Source organism: Cupressus sempervirens, chromosome 3, assembly GCF_028749045.1.
Source record: "Cupressus sempervirens isolate cs-2001-9-10 chromosome 3, ASM2874904v1, whole genome shotgun sequence".
Taxonomy (NCBI): domain Eukaryota; kingdom Viridiplantae; phylum Streptophyta; class Pinopsida; order Cupressales; family Cupressaceae; genus Cupressus; species Cupressus sempervirens.
This window is the reverse complement of record NC_143120.1, coordinates 867,405,595-867,423,821: the sequence shown is the minus strand read 5'-3', so window position 1 is coordinate 867,423,821 and position 18,227 is coordinate 867,405,595. Positions and strand designations below refer to the sequence as shown.

At 35.2% G+C, this 18,227-nt stretch overlaps 1 protein-coding gene across 3 annotated transcripts in view; it reads right to left on the bottom strand.

Moving 5' to 3' along the window:
* The window catches only part of LOC149569528 (uncharacterized), a 35,542-nt gene that overhangs the window by 13,034 nt on the left and 4,281 nt on the right, over positions 1 to 18,227 (bottom strand). For 2 of the 3 annotated variants that reach the window (XM_089822198.1, XM_089822199.1), the window contains exons 2-5: positions 3,591 to 4,617; positions 3,406 to 3,487; positions 3,106 to 3,260; positions 2,571 to 2,661 (exon numbers count right to left, since the gene is read on the bottom strand). In XM_089822198.1, the coding sequence (XP_089678324.1) occupies positions 2,571 to 2,661; positions 3,106 to 3,260; positions 3,406 to 3,487; positions 3,591 to 4,546 (1,284 nt within the window). In that variant the 5' untranslated portion in view covers positions 4,547 to 4,617. The remainder of the gene's footprint in view (positions 1 to 2,570; positions 2,662 to 3,105; positions 3,261 to 3,405; positions 3,488 to 3,590; positions 4,618 to 18,227) is intronic. The other variant, XM_089822200.1, reaches the window with a different exon arrangement.

Genomic DNA, 18,227 nt, shown 5'->3' with positions numbered 1-18,227 from the left:
TAGGTGTATACTATGTGTGACTGATAAGTTCTTATGGTGACATATGTCTTCTTCTCCACATGCCACTTATCAAGAGTAATGGCAATAAGATATACGTTGGCCTCTTAAAATATAACATATCCTACTAATGTTACCCGATCACTAGCATTGAATCTTATATTTATTTTCTTGAAGTTACATCCAAAGTGTTTCGGTGGAATCATATTTAATCAAATAAAAACCTTTAGGAGGTGAATGTCATAAGAGCTAAAAGATAGTTAACTAAGAGTCAAGAACTCCCAAGATTCAGTTACAAAAACTGAACATCCATTTGGTGACTATTTATTGTAAAAGATGGACAGAACATGGGGTTCCGGATTTGGCCTTTTTGCCTAGAGACTTTGTGCTACAGGAGGGAGGGGGTTCCAATTCCAGCTTCTTCTATTGGAGACTTTGTGCTACAATGAGGAAGATTTGATTTTTGTTTCGATTGTAATGTGGGGGAAATGGATATTAGATTTCCAAACAGTAATTTGTGGGAGGAGCAAATAAGATCTTTGATATCTTTTTGTCTTTTCAAAGAAGAGAGATGTGTGTGCTACGACTTTGAATCTGTATGTGTCTTTTGATTGGGTTCAATCTTTGAATTGATTCGATTTTTCTCTAAATTTCATTATGTACTATTTAATTGTGCACATGTTTATCATATGGTCTTTGAACTTTGGCTAGTCATGTACTTGGAAAGATTAACATACATTTCTCCCCTTATTTTTTCAGTAATGTAAGGTCTTAAAAATGGACTTTGTGCCATTTATCTGTTGTGCTTAGTTGTTTGTTTTCTTTCGCATATATTCCGTGATTGCGGGTAGGTGTTTGTGTGCCTTTAGTGCTTTCCAATTAAAAGCATTCCTATTTGTGATTTAGTGGATTCATTGAAAATTGCATACGGGGAGCTGTATCCAAGACAATTTAGAGGACGCTTATGTATTTCAATTGCAGAGCGATCCAACTGTTAGTCACAGATATTTGTCTTCCTGGTCAGGGCATTCGGGAGTCATTTTAAGGTTGTTTTTGTAAAAGAAAAATCAGTTAACTAACAACTTAAAAACATGCCAGCTTGAAAATATCAAACTTGAAATGTGGACATGCATCTTTACCTAATAAACTAGGACATAGGATATGACACTCTACAAGGAATAGCTTAATAAAAGCACCTGATAATCATGACATGAAACAAGAAAGGAGATGAAATATCTTTGCACTATTAAGTACATATAAAATAAGCCTAATAGATGGATTGGCACCAAGTTGAAAAACAGTTCTATGGGAAATACGCTTTGTCCATCCTAACAAATTATGAGATAGAAAGAAGAAAGAAATGTACTTGAAAAAGGAGGATTTGTAAAGGAAAATGGGACATCTCCTGATTAAAGATTTCTACATTCTATGAGTACACACAAATCCCTACACAAATAACTTAAATTTAGAAAAAAAAAAATCAGCTTTATTCAATGCTTATTGACTGAAGAAAGAGAAAAAAGATAGGTTCAATGCCTTTCACTCTACTTGGTTTCCAGTTTAATGGAATCAACTCAAGATGTTGGCTTCTTTGCAAACATATTATTTTTCCAATAATATTAAGAAACAGACTGCAGAAATTATTCATTCTATAATCCAATTTCTATGGCCTCCTTCCATGTCAGAATTATAAGAAGCCAAGATTGTAACTTCTGTTCCATAAAATTTTGCTTGTAGTTAGACTTACAAACATGCCAACTTGAAAATATCACACTTGAAATGGGGACATGCATCTTTACGTAATAAACTAGAATATGATACTCTATAAGGACTAGCTTTAAAAAAGCAACTGATAATTGTGACATGAAATGAGAACGGGGATGAGATATCTTTGCACTATTAAGTACATATAGAATAAGCCTAGTAGATGGATTGGCACCATATTGAAAAACAGTTTTACGAGAAATACTCTGTCCATCCTAACAAATTATGAGATAGAAAGAAGAAAGAAATGTACTTGAAAAGGGAGGATTTGAAAAGAAAAGTGGGACAAGTCTCCTGATTAAAGATTTCTACATCCTATGGGTACAAACAAATCCCTACACAAATATCTTACATTTAGAATTTTATTGCAGCTTTATTTGATGTTTTTCACACAAATTTGACTGAAGAATGAGAAAGAAGATAGGTTAATGTCTTTCACTCTACTTGATTTCCAGTTTTCTGCAACCAACTCAAGATGTTGGCTACTTTGCAAACATATTATTTTTCCAAAAATATTAAGAAACAGACTGCAGAAACAAATTGTCACTTGATTCATTCTATAATCCCATTTCAATGCCCTTCTTCCATGTCAGAATTATAAGAGGTACAGAATATTGAATTACTGGAAAAATATTCAGATAAAGTATTATTCTTTGTGGATATATGTACTAAGAGCTAAAGAAAAATGGAAATGAATCTATCAATGAAACATAACTTATGTGGTAAAATAACTCCAGCCGTACATAGCCCACAAATTTATCTTACAGAATTCAAAAACAAATACCTCAAGTTGTTCACATCAATATTACCTGTGGTACAAAACAATCTGCATGATGCGGATCCCACTCTACAGCATCTGAACATTCCCATTTATCAGTCTGAACTTTTGATAGGGGTGCTCTGTAGAACATCAATTCATTAGGTAGAACTTAAGAGTGTAATTTTTTATATTACAAACATGGAACACTACATGTATTATAAATAAATTTTGTATACGCCCACCAATAGACAAGCGGCTTAATTGGAACCCAAAAGTGCAGCCAACCATAATAGAGAAGTATGAAAAGTTAGAAACACTACATGTTTCAGAAATAAATTGTGTACACGCCCACCAATAGACAAGCAGCTTAATTGGAACCCAAAAAGTGCAGCCAACCATAATAGCGAAGTATGAAAAGGTAGACCACCTAATAAACTTGCAAAATAATGAAAGTTCTTCATTTTAAAGCCTCCAGAGAATAAAAGCCACACGAGTTCATATCACAAAATACAAACCAAAGGCAAAATAGTCGATATGTGAATAAAAGAGCAAATAACATAAACTTAAATGAAAACAGTAAATACCTGCGCCATTTTCCACAAAAAATGTCTGTTTCTGCATTGTGTCCGCCCTGGCATGGATCCCCTTTATTGTAAATGATGTTATTGCATTTAAGCCAATTTTCTTTTGACACCAGTGACAGAGAACTTGCAGTTTGCCATTTATTCTGAAATATCCACTATGACAGATAAAAAAAATCCAACATAAACACACATGAAGAAACTTGCTAGGGAAATTTTTGAAAATAGCAAAATGCAAACTTGTAACAATACTAAACTTTAAAGTATAAAACTTCTAGGGTGTTATAGAATCAAAGGTATTACATTCTCAAGGTTTGCTTCTGCATTTTCCCTCTCTGTCTCCTCTAATGGTACTCTCTCACCAACAAATGGGCTTACCGAATACCTGGAATCGAATAAATGAGCTTTCAGCTACACAAATACTGTAAAACATGACACATTGCTATGATATTGGAAAATTCAATATAGCAAGTTATGTTGCGACTTACTCTAAACACTGGCCTGTTTGCTGTGGGATGACTGCCTGGTACTTACCACCAATCCGAACTTTGTTATTGTACTCCACATTCTCATCAAACATTTGTTCAAAAAGATAAGAATATGAACATTTTTCTCGACAATTGAAACAATATTGTTTCCTTTCAATTTGAAATTTTTTTCTTTCAAGCTGACATTTTTTTCTTTCAGTCTGACATGTAGGACAGTACCAATTCTCAACAGCCTCTACTTTAAACTTGCATTTTAAACAAGAAATGTGAAATGATTCTTCACACATATCACAGATCAGAGTTTTATCATCTTCCAGACAATGACATTTTTTACATTTTTTATCCATCGTACCATCACCTACAACACCTGGATGTTTTATATCTCCACAGGTTTGAGAAGAGGAACAAATTTTTCCAATGTTCTTCAGAATTGATTCACACCATTTACCAACATCCATGCCTGTACTTGAAATCATGTTGCCTGGTGCAAATTTACCAGCACCAACAAAGTCCTCTTTCGTCATACAAAATGATCTTCCTGAAGTAGAAGCATTGTGATTCTCATTAGTTGCGTGAGCCTTCAAATGGCCCCTTGCAGAATCACGAGAAAATCGTTTATTATATTCCCTACGGTACACTTTGGCACATGCAGCCTTTTCTCTCTTATCTTCTACAGTACCTGATATCTTTGGAAATGTATTGTTAGAATCCTCAACTGCTGACCTGTTATTTTTATATCCAACCAGAGGATTGGCAGCAGACAATATGTCATTTGTCTGAATGAAATTAGATTTGGAAAAGAATTCAGATTTCTGTGAGCTTTTTATCCTCTTTTGAGGCAAACCCATGCCATTTGTATTGCCAGTCGGTAATGTGTTAGACACAATTATGTTTAACTTTGGCTGAAGATGCCTGCTGGGACTGCGGCTAGAAGAAACATTGCTTCCAGAAGGCATATTTCTCAATATGTCAGGATCAAAAAAAACCTTCTGGGAAAAAAATTGGATTGTGTTGGTCAAGACTGTTACTGTGAAAACAACAAAAACAAATTGAAGCATGCATTATGATAATGAAAGACAATAAAACTCAGTTAACATAGGATTGAGGAATGTTTAAGCTTCAATAAGTGATTCAAATCACAGAGAACTAAATATGATATCAAGAACTAGAAGACAAAAACTATCCCAAACCATTTCCGGGATAGCTGAATCTGTATCTTGATGACAATGATGTCAGTATTGGGTACAGGAAATAGTCAATACTTTTATTTTTACAGAAGTGGTAAAACTTAATCCACACAAGACAAGAATAGTGTACTAAAAATAATTTCAACAACTACAATAAAGCATCCAGAGCTAAATATAAGAGACAATAGAACAAAACAAATGCAGGTAAACCAAGCCAGTAAACCCTAGGCTCATCAAAATATTAAAAACCATATAACACAAATTGATCATTTCAAAAGAAGGCCTGATGTCAAAATGAAACCTCAATAAAATTATGAGAAGGGAAACAGTTAAGAACAAAGCTCTGTCATACATCAGAATCAAGAGGAACAAAAAGGTTAGCATTCTTTCTTATTATTCTACTGTAAACTGCCTCATTGTTTTGTTAAAATATTCAACAAGCCCGCCATTAAAAGCGCTCCAATCCCAGAGCATTGATCATAGGTCAATCTTTGTAAGAAAAGTTATCCAGACTATTACTTTCTGTCCATGGAAATGAGGAAAATGCACCTGTATAAAGAAGAAATCATTATAACAAACTAGCCTATATCTAATGTATGTGTTTCAAGCTAAGATATCGGTGCATGGCTGTTTAGCCAGGATGCTGGTGCGGGTGCGCGGGGATGCACAGAGGTGTTTGGAAGCACGGTGGAGGTGGGCACGAAGCATGGCTTCTGCCTGCGGGTTCTCGTGGGATGCTTGGAAAAGCATCAGTCGCGCATCCACGTGAATCCACAGAGCATCCGGGCATTTCCGGCACCAAGTCACTTAAGTGACACAATATATAATGTGTTTTTTTGGTTTTTTAAATTATATTTTGTCTCCTTTTTGCCCCAAAACCCTAAATTGGCCCTAATATGGGCCATTCATTGCTCATTCCTCTCATTTTGTTTGCCGCTGGGCTCTCTTCTCATTTGGTTTCCATTTTGGCATTTTGAAAGCAAGGTCATTGTTCTTGAAGAGGATCATTTGTAGGGTGTCTAATAGCTTCTACAAAGGATATCTAAGCATCTAAGATAAGCATTTGATCCATTTCATGAGCTTTTTTAGTGTTTTTTTTGGGGAAGTTCATGAATTTTTCAAGTTTTGGAAGAGATTTTCCAATTTTTTCATATTTTTTAAAGAAATGAAGGGACACATTTAGCTATCTTTTTTTAGTATTTTTGTATCATATATTTGCACTTCTATGTTTCATGTTCATTGTTTATTTAAATATTTCTAATTTAATATTTTATTTTTCTTATTAGATTCATAGTTTCTATTGTGCAAGAATGGCCACTACTGATAGTCAAAGTTCAGCAGCAAGGCAAGCTGAACAAAGTGATAACTTCAATATTGATGTGACATCTTCATTATGGAGACACACCACAAGATTATCACAGGTTTCAGGAGGTGGGTGATACATTTGGAAATGCAATGTATGTCATAATAGTAAACCATTCAACAACTCATATTCGTAGGTCAAAGCTCATTTTATGGGCCCTACTAGTAAAGGAATGGCATTGTGCAAGGAAAGCAAAGATGGAAAAAAGATGAGCAATGCACAGTTAACCGGATTTATAAAAGAGCAAGTTGTTGATCATTTACTAAGCAAATAAAAAATAAGTTAGTACAAACCAAAAATAAGTTTGTACAAACCTTCATCCACAAAGAGCAAAGTGAATGTGCCCACCAATTATGTTGCATCCTCCAAACATCCATTCTTGGAAGTGGGAGAGGAAGATGAAGAAGTAGAAGTTATTATCCGCAAAAGAGGTCCATTGGATCAAGCATTCAAAATGGAGACAACAGAGATTGTTGATGAAGCAATTGCATGTTGCCTTTATGCCAATTGTCTTCCTTTCAATTTGGTAAAATCACCATATTGGAAGGAAATATTTGCAGCCATCCTTTGAGTGCCAGCTGATTACATTAGCCCCAAGTTTGAAAAAATGTGTACTACTCTTTTGCAAAAAGAAAAGATTTCTATAGACAAAGCTCTTCAACCAATTAAGATAGCTTGAAAAACTTCTATCATAACTATTGTGTCTGATGGATGGAATGACACAAGAAACCAACCATTGATAAATGTGATTGCAATGTCCCACAAAGGGGCAATGTTTTTGAGGGTTATTGATTTTGAAGGACAAGTTAAGGATTCACAATTCATTTCTAGAGTTCTCATTGAGGCAGTGAGAATGTGGTCCAGGTGGTCACAAATAATGGCAAGAATTGTAGGAGTACAAGTGCTTTGGTTGAGTCTCGATACGACCATATTTTTTAGACACTATGCACCGTACACTCTCTTAACTTGGTCATGCAACGAATTGGCACCCAAATAGATTGGGTGAAGCAAATATACCAAGAGGGAGAAGAGATACAAATTTTTGTGACAAACCACCACATGTCACAATCTATATTCAGATCATTCTCCAAGTTGGAGTTGTTGAAGGTAAATTTAAAATTGTAATTACTTAGTTTCATTTAATTATTTATTTTGAATAAGTTTAATATTCATGTTCACTTATCAAGTTATTTATTGTTTATAACTTTGATTTAGATTTGTTGTCATATTGTCAAATTGCTTAGGTTGTTAAGACTAGATTTGCATCTCATACTGTTGTTATGAAACGACTCCTCAAGGTGCGATCAGCACTGAGCCAAATGGTTTTGTAACCAATGGGCTGTATGGAAGGTTTCAAATTTAGTGAGAGCCTTGAAGGTTAGGGGTATGGTCTTGGATGAGCATTGGTGGGCTCGTGTGCAATTTGTATTGGATTTCACCGAGCTTGTCATGACTATGCTACGCTTTGCCGATACAAATGTAGCTTGCTTGGGGGATGTGTACGATGGCATGGACGCCATGGTAGAAAAGGTAAAGCTTTCCATGCAAGCACATGGGACTAACCCCACAAAATGTGAAGCCTTGTGCAAGGTGAAGGCAATCATTCATCATCGTTGGGAGAAGATGACTACCCCATTGCACCTCCTTGCATATGCCTAATCTCCAAGGTACTATAGCTAGGAAATACTTGCTATGCCAGAAAGAGTTGCACCATATGTGGATGAAGAAGTTGCCACCGAGTGCTACACTCCATTTGCAAGACTCTTCCCAGATGATGAAATGCACAAAAAGGTGAGGCTAAAATTTAGCTTATTTGCTTCAGGATCAAAACTTACTCCATATACAATAAAGGACCAAAATGAAATGGGAGCTATCACATGGCGGTACATGTATGGTCAAGCATTCAATAATCTACAACCTCTTGCAATCAAGATCCTTTCACAAGTAATTTTTCATTTACTTTTTATTTAGCAATTGTATTCTACACTTTAGTGTTTAACATTCTTTAATTTTCTTTTCATTTGTATGTTTATTTTATGGACACTATCCAAGTTGCAAGTCATTCTTCTGCTGAACAGAATTGGAGTTCATACTCCTATATCCATTCAATGAAGCACAATCGGTTGGGCTCAAAGAAAGTTGAGGACTTGGTTTATATACATACCAACTTGCGTCTTTTGTCACGTAAGGATGATGGATACAACGAACAGTCAACTAAGCTTTGGGATGTAGCCCCTGAATGTGCAAACTTAGATGCAACACTCCAGGATCTTACTGTGATGACAGATGATGATGTTCATAACATCATAGCACAATTGGAACCATGTTTGGTTCAAATGAGCTTGCAAGAGTTGCAACAGAAGGAGATGATGAGAATGTGTATTTTTTTGAGAATCCTTATGATTCTGATTGACTGAATTTGATTTGTAAATCTTGAGCCTTGACTCTTGATTGATCGACACTGAACCATGAACTATGTTTTGATATTGTAATTCAAATTCCATTGGAATCTTCCACTTGAGTAATTTACTATTAGACATTACTGTCATTTCAATTTCAATATGCTAATTGCTATGGAATGTTTTATTTTAGTATATTTCTTGCATTTCTTTGCATACATAAATTATAGTGTATATATATATCATAGTAACAAGAATCACCATGAAATCCCCTAAATGGCTGGTTTGGTGATTTGATTCATGATTCCCGATTTTTTTGGAACTGGTGAATCAGATCAGCGATTTCATGGCATGAATTGATTTACGCGATTCATACAAAAAATCGCATGAATCACCTCTGTGAATCATGTAAAATCAGCCATGCAAGTAGGTAAAAAATCTAGTCAAATTTTAATAAAAAACACATCTTTTTTAATGTTTTTTTTGCCTTTCTTCTTTGTTTTAACCCTAAAGGGCCTTCTAATTGTTTAGCATTAGTAGAAGAGAGGAAAAGTGAGAGAGAAGAAGAGAAGAAAAAACACAAGTTTGCAACCAACAAGAAGAGCACCAAAAAAGGATGCGTTTACAAATGCTAATAGACATGCATTTGGATACATTTACAAATACTAATAGACATGCATTTACAGATACTGATAGACATACGTTTCATAGATCTTGATTCTTCATCTTACATACATATATTATTTGATATCTGATGGATCCTCATCTTACATACATGCTATGATTTGACACATTATCATCCTATGATTTCTATTTACTTCGGCTACAATAGACATTTTATGCGTAACGTAGTTACATACGTGATGGATTTATCATTTATGTTCCATGTTCATTGTATGTATGTTAGCTTCTATTTAATGATGTTATAGTGTGTTCAAGTTATATTCAATAAAGAGTGCATGAAATAAGTTTTAAATTATTAAAATCTCTAAATTTCAAGGGTTTTTTTAATTTGCCAATTCGATTCCAATTCATGGCCGATTCATGATTCGATTCGCCCTTGCCAATTCCGATACTTTGATATATATATATGGACACACTGAAACGTATCCAAAATCCCAAAGAAAAAAATTCACGCATCAACACCCCGCACCTACACCCACACCCACATCAAAAATCAGCATCGGTAACTTAGGTTTCAAGTCAAATGGGTAAATACTAAATACAGTTTTACTTCTAGACATTGACTTTTTTGGAAATATGTGCAACCCCAAATGTGGAATTTTAGCAGTTCAAAATATCGTGTAAGATTATATTTTAATTTTTAGACTCTTAGTTGGTGAATCTTTGGGTCTAACACTAAGCCACACTTATTAGGATACCCAAGGTAAAAGTTTTCCTGCAGAGAAACTATTTGGCAAGGGTTAGGCAGTAGCTGTTGGAGGCTGGGCAAATTTGATAACCTAAAATTCACATCTAATTGTAAGGGAATCACCTCAACCAGCTATGGGATGGGATTTGCCAATAGAATGTGCAAGGCTAGAGATGTGGAGAAAATCTCCAACAGTGAGTACACACTTATTGTCAAAGGCCAAACCAGACAAATCAGCACAACCTTCCAAATAATCAAAGTCCAACAGCTGCCCAATAGGTTTGAAGTGAGTGCTAAGCAAAGATGATTCATACCACAAACCAAATTCAATTCCCACATTAGAGATACCTTGAATGAGGGTGTAACTCATGGCAATGAAAGGATCTATGCCCACCCATACATTTCACCATGGGGAAACCTTGAGTTATGGTTAAGTACAACCATATTGAAGATCCAAGCCCACATCCACATTCTCTATAAGCACCATCTTAATGGCAACTCTATAATTTTAATGGTTTTAATACCTTGAGAAATGTATTCAAGAAAGCATTGGTTATGTATGCTCTAGGACCAAGCCCCTATTGGGGTCCTAAACAGGTCCTAAACACTAAGGGGCCGTTAATTCCACCCCTCAAAAAGAATGTCAGGTGAATTATGTGGTAGCTGTGAGATAGATCTTACCTATGATAATCAACTCTGCATTTTTGGATCCTATGAATGCCCTTTGTTTCTCTCTTTGAGATGCTCAAGTTGCTGCCTTGAGTCATCTATATTCTTATCTGATCTTGGTGTATTCACAGATTTGTTCCATGCAGAACTTCATATCTTTTATAGTCTCCAGCGTATTTCCTTATCCCCGACAGTGCATAGCATTTCTGGTTTCACGTGTTTAATGCATTTTAGTCTGATGGCATCATCTCTCCTCTATCATCGTGTTCTGATCTGTTCTTCTTTCTTAGACTCTATGCAAATGCTGACATGGAGTCTTCATTGGCATCGATTCATTTTTGCCATTGTTTTTGTATTGTGACTTGTGGATTAACAGTGAAGTTTATTATGTTATTGGTTTCCTATCTTCATCGTTTCACATTCTCATCATCACCATTTCTATGCACCACTTCATTTATGAGGAGACCATTCATTTTTTGTAACTGCACTTTAATGGTCCTCCGTTGTCCATTTGTATATCTGCAATAATCACACGTTTAATACTGTTCTGTCATTTTTTTGTATTTTGGAGACTTATGAGAAGTTCGGAGAATTTCTGCTGAAGTAAGATACATCATTGAATTCTGTCTATTTTCTGCTTGATGTATGAGCAGCTATATTGTGATGTATGAGCAGCTATATTATAGTCTATTGAACTCCTGTATATGTGTAGCAGAGTTGTTTTCAAGATTCTCGGTTATGTATCATGATTCTTAGTAGAAATACTCGGTTATGTGTGACTAGATCTGATTCTCAAGTGATTTTTTGAGTATTGAAGACATAAAAAGGGGCAGAGGTTTTGTAATCAGTTTTGCAATTGTAATAAAGGATCTATATTCTGGTGGGTTGGTTTGTTTCCCTCGGATGAGGAGGATTTTTCCTAGGATAATTACTTGTGTTTTAAGATTGCTTAATTCATTGCATTTTATTTTGTTGCTACATTTTTATATTTCTGAATCTGGATTTAACATGGTACCAGAGTGGGTCTAAGAAATTCGAACCAGAAGTATCTAGTTTTCTGTATTACTTGTTTTTTGTGGTTGAAGATAGAATAGATGGCTCTTCGAATGTCTCTTCATGGAAGCCTAAAGTCCTTATTGCACTTGTAGACTAAGTTACCAATGCTGGTTCTGATGTTGATGCAGGTGCGGGATTCTGATGCGCAGATGCACCAATTTTTTAGGGGGTTTTGGATATATATATATATATATATATATATATATATATATATATATATATATATATGCAAAGAAATGCAAGAAATATGCAAAAACAAACCATTCCATAGCATGATACTTCACCATTGATAGTAGATACTTACTATGATTGAATTCTTCAAAGCGATCAATCAACAGATCTGACTTTAACAGATTATATCATAGTCTCTCAAATACCAATCAAAATATAAGAGTTTTGATTCTCAAAATCAGGACCATAATCTCTCTTAGAACAATTTCAGAATTGCAATACAAAACTTCAGCACTTCCATATTGTGTGATCAAAAATAGGACTCACCCAAAAATAATTGAAGAACTGCACATAAACTCTCAGAACTGAATGTATAATCTATCTCAAAGAGACTATCATGCTACAGCAACCCAATACATGAAAACCATGTATAAATGATAAATCTCAATGGCAAAGAAAGAGATGATGCTTTGAGGCTAAAGAGTTGCCCATCCACTTTGAGCAACAATGGTTACAAAGACACATGGCAAGGAATGAACCATTAACTTCATAAATATTAAAGAGGAGAGCATAAGAACCGAACACCTCACAAAATAAACTGCCAATGCAAATAGAATCATAACTCAACGTTATTTACTGGTAGTGTAACATAGATACGCACACGATGCCAAGACAAAAATGGTCAGTAAAACATACTGCCAGGAAACCCAAATAATTCACTTGATGCCAAGTCAGCACATGCAAGGAACAAGCATACTATATGCGATATCAACTGTGGTAGAACAAATAAAACAATGTAGCACAGAAAAAGCAGAACGACTGCAGCACCCAAAAGCACCTACACCTGCATCTGTCAATTTTCCAGACGCACCAGTATCTTAACTTGTAGAGAATGACCTTCTGGATAAAGTTAATTCTGATGTTGCAAAGTCATCCGAAGATGTTGAAAGAACTCAATGGAAAAAGAATAAGATTATGCCTAAGAAGATAATGATCGATACAGTTAAGGATCATTTGATTCCCATTATCTCTAAACTAGAATCAGCCAAGGAGATGTTTCAAACTCTCAAGGATTTGTATGAGTTGAACAATACCAATAGAGGTCTTGCCCTGCAATATCAACTGTTGCATGTGAAAATGGCTAGAGGCAAATTTGTAGTTTCACATTATATGAAGATAACTAAATTAAAGGATAACCTTGGTGCAATTGGAGAGTCTTTTGCACATAAATATTTAGTTATGCTTTCCATGAATGTACATCCTCACTATTGGGAGTCTTTCATTTAAGGTGTCAGTGGAAGTGTTGAGCTTCCAAAATTTGATGGACAAGAAGTTGATTGCATTCAAGAAGAATGCATTTAGAAGCACAACAAAATGGACATAAAGTCATCATGAAGATGATCATGTACTTGCAGCTCACACTTCAAAAGGAAAAGGGATGAAAGTAAACCCCAAAAGATTTAGACATTAAAACTTTGAGACAGATCCTAAGTCCAAGAAAAAGAAAAGGGATCTTTCTAGGTCCAGTGCTTTAAATGTGACAAGTATGGACATTTTGCTAGAGATTGTAACTCTAGACCAAAGACTCAAGTTGTTGCTACAAATGCAGAAGATTCTTCTCCTCAAAAGGAGTCAAGTGATAATTCCGAGGATTTTTTATTTATTTCTGCACTCAACAGCTAAGTTGCAATTTCGGATTCAGGTACTGATTTGGTTCAAAATCTGTGCAATTTGTTTTGGGATTGGGTTTAGATTCATTTTGGGTTCATCCATTCATGAATATATGTTTTTAGAAAAATATATATATATATGTACATAGATGCATCAGAAAATAAGTTCATACACCACTATGCTAATATTAAAGTAACACAGCAAAATACACCACCATATCAATGTTTCAGTTCAAAAACGATAACGTCAACATTACTAATCAGCAATCATTGATCAAATGTCATTAAAGCCATCAAGCAAATCATTATCATTTTGCTGTTGCAAATTAGAAGCACAAAAAAAATGTTAGAGCAGATTTGGATCAGACTGGATGGAGCCAAGAAAACAGGCTTTAGATCCAGAATTACCCACAGTAAAGATCTCTTTAGATTTTACTCAATCCATCATTTTCTATATAAGTTAGACAATATGTGTGAATTATGGTGTATCAGATGCATTCCATAATATATGTGTAACACTTTTATACATCCCGATTCCTCTTGTCAAGTACCATTTAATTCAAATTAAATATGAATAGTAATTTGAGTCTAATCACATGCTTGAGTTTAATTTGGCAAAAATAACTTCTTGAAAAAGTAAACAAAAGGGTGTTTTCGATCAAATTCTCTCAAACTTCTCCAAAATTTCATCTTAGTTCCTCTGCTGGAAACCAGAATTGCCCAAAAGTTGTCTGAATTATGTCAAGGTTCCTCTCATAGAATTCCTTGCAAAATTCAGTCTCTACGGCAGACTTTTGAAAGAGTCTAACAAGGCCCAGACTTTTGAGAGAATTGAACCAGGAATTATCAGGTCTAAGAGAGAATCTAGTAACTGAGCTCTCCAGCAATGTACCTATATACAATGATACATTGGTCATTGACAGTGGTGCATCTCAACATATCACTAGTTACAGAGAACAACTCTTCAACTTGAAAGAAAAAGATTCTCATATTCATGTCATTATTGGTGATGATGCAAGTTATTTAGTTATAGGTGCTGTTTCTACATTTTTTCAATCAGACTCTGGAATTCGACTTCACTTAAGTGATGTCCTCTTTGTTCCTAGTATTAAGAGGAATCTAATTTCCATAACTGCATTAGAAGACAAGGTTATCATGTTGCCTTTGCTGATACAAAAAAAATTGCATGGAAAACTCATGAGATTGGAGTTCATCATGATAGCCTCTACAAGCTTTCAATATGTCCCATTCAAGCTTTAGCTCATGATTCTTCAAATTCAAGTGAACTTTGTCACAAAAGGTTTGGTCATTAAAATTTCAGAGCTTTATCTTCTGTGAAGGAGGCTGTGATTGGTCTTCCAAAGCTGAACCAAAATGGAGTTAAGGGATGCACTCTCGAACTCTAGCATTCAATCAGCTCATGAGATTGAAATTCATCTTGACAGCTTCTACAAGTTTTCAATCCATCCCATTCAAGCTCATGATTCTTCAAACTCAAGTGAACTTTGGAACAAGGGGTTTGGTCATTTAAATTTCAGAACTTTATCTTCTATGGAGAAGATTGTTATTGATCTTCCAACGTTGAACCAAAATAATGAAGGAGCTTGCAAAGAATGCACTTGAAGTAAGAATATTAAGAGCACTATTCATAATAGTGAAATGTTGGATTTTCTTTCTTAGATCTAAGGAATCTGATGAAGTGTTGTTCCAGTTCAAAGAATTTCAAGCTCTTGTTGAAAACCTATCTAATAAGTAGATTAAGAGTTGAAGGTCTGATAATGGAGGAGAATGTGTCTGGTATATTTCATAAATTTTGTGCTGAAGCTGGAATTAAGAGGGAATTTTTTGTCCCTTATTATCCTTGACAAAATAGTATAGCTGAAAGGAAGAACAGGACAATTGTTGAGAAAGCAAAGGCTATGATTCTTGATCAAAGCCTTCAAACTTTTCTATGGGTTGAGGCTTGCAGGACAACAATTCATATCCAGAATAGTAGTCCTCACCAAATTCTAGACAACATGATTCTAGAAGAAGCATTTACAAGTATTAAACCAGATATTATTTATTTCAGAATTTTTTGTTACCCTGTCTATATATATGTTCCAAAGAAAAGAGAACAAAGTTGGAATCTTCAAGAAAGAAAGGCATATTTGTTGGCTATAGTGATTCTTCAAAAGCATATAGAATCTACATTCCACGTCAAAAAAAAATCAAAATCAGAAGGGATACTTCTTTTGATGAAGATGTAGCTTGTAAAAAATCAAAAGAATCTAACATGAAATCTTATAGAGAAGACTTTGAGCACCCTCAGGATATAGATATGATTGATTCAAATCCGCCTTCAAAGCTTCAGAGGGAGAGAACAAAATTGGAAAATTTAGTTGATCCTATAGATCCTATCGATACTTCAGCAGGTCCCACTAATACTCCATGCTACAAGAAAGTATCTTTGTGGGCTAGAAACATTATGGAAGACGCTAAACAATATGTAGCCCCTCATGGCACTTTCAAAGAGAGTAAAAGGCCTCATACGTTTGTTGATTATGTAGCTTTGATGAGTTACATTATAGCATTTGAACCTTCCAGTGTTGAAGATGCTTCAAACCAGCAAGTATGGAAAGATGCCATGATGAAGGAGTATCAATCCATAATTAAAAATGATGCATAAGACATCGTTCCAAGACCAAAATGTAAATCAATTGTTTAATCTAAATGGTTGTTAAAATTAAGCATGCAGCTGATGGAAGTATAGAAATACATAAAGTCATAGAGGTTTTTCACAAAAGACATCAAATGGATGTGAAAACAACTTTCTTAAAAGGATTAATTGAAGAGGATGTATACATTGAGCAGCTAGAAGCATTTGTGATGCATGATAGGGAGTAACATGTGTGCAGGCCAAGAAAGGCATTGTATGGCCTTAAGCAAGCTCCCTATGCTTGTTATGAGAGAATTGATCACTATCTTTTAAGTTTGGGTTTTCAAAAGAATGATGCAGCTCCAAATTTATACTTCAAGGTCAATGATGTCAAAGTCTTGACTCTTGTACTTTATGTAGATGACTTGTTTCTCACTGGTCATAACAATCTCACCATCAAATGTAAGGAGTTACTTGAAATGAAAGATCTCAGTTTGCTGCACAAACTTCTTGGGCTTGAAGAATGGAAAAGATCAAATGAGATCATCTTGAAGTATGGAAAAGATCAAATGAGATCATATTAAGTCAAGGTAAATATGCAAATGATATTTTGAAAAGATTTGGCATGTTGAGTATAAATCTATGGTGACTCCCATGGAAGCAAATCTGAAAAAGTTACATGCTCATGTAGCCACCTCAAAGTTAGTTGATCCAAGTACACATGATTAGTTAATTAGCTCTTTGATTTATTTGGTCAACACAATGCCTAATATATGTTATGCAGTTAATACTTTGAGTCAGCTTACGTGTGAACCAAGAAAAATTCATCTTGTAGCACCCAAACACATATTGAGATATGTTTGTGCTACACTAGGATATGGCTTGAAATATTCTTCATGTGTAGAGTTGAACTTGCAGGGTTCTCCAATTCAAATTGGACAAGGTGTGTGCCTAACAGGAAGAGTACTTCAAGATGTTGTTTCAGCCTAGGTTCAACCATGGTTTTCTGGTGCAGAAGGAAACAATCTTTTGCATTTCAAAGTACAACTGAAACAGACTATGTTTCAGCTAATCCAATCACTTACAGATTTATTTGGGCATCCTTTGGAAACTACAATGGTTATGTGTGATAACCAAAGTTGTGTGAAGCTTTCAGTTAATCCAATCTTTCATGACAGAACAAAACATGTAGAAATTAAATACCATTATTTGAGGGAAATGGTTCAAAGGAAAGCAATTGAGCTCAAGCACATTCCTACAGAGGAGCAGACTTCAAACATTCTCACCAAGTCACTTCCAAGAGTGAAGTTTTGCTACTCCCAAGATAAGTTTGGCATAGGGGAGAATGATGCCTTTGTTGAGAAAGAATCTCAGCTTCAGTGATCCATTTCATATTATTAATTAGTTCTTCTCTACGAGAGAAGTTCGAGGTGTAGTCCCTTTTTAATGAGTTCTTCTATGTGAGAAAAGTTTGAGGTGCAATCCCTTGTTCATGAGTTCTTTGTGAGAGAAGTTTGAGCTGAAATCCCTTATCCCACCCTTTGAGAGTAGCCACGGTGAAAGTCATGTGTGTGATTCCATCACTTTATTTGTTGTTTCTTTATTTCAGCCTCTAGGAGTAGCTATGGTGAATATTGTTATGTCAAGATAATGTGCAAATCTATGATGATATGATGGATTTTAATGACATCCATGAGGCTGAAGTAGCCTATTGGACCCACACAATCACCCCCCAAGGTAGGAGCAAAACTAATAGCTGCAGAGTTTTGGTTAACTTGTCTCTCCTTCACTGTAGTTTGATAATCAAAGCTGTTGTTCTCTTCACTTGATCCTCCTTGAATAAGTAGTTCAAGTCCCTGTTCTGTAATATCTCTATATAACCAGATCTAATGTCACTGTATGCCAGGCAATCTTTGATAAAGTGCTGCTCCGTCTCTACCACTCCCATATTACAGAATAGACACATTTTGTCTACCCACTCTTCTTTTGGAACTTGCCATCTACCAAGTTCACATCGCGACCGGTGTGAACTTGACAGAACAAAACATGTAGAAATTAATCCAATCTTTCATGACAGAACAAAACATGTAGAAATTAAATACCATTATTTGA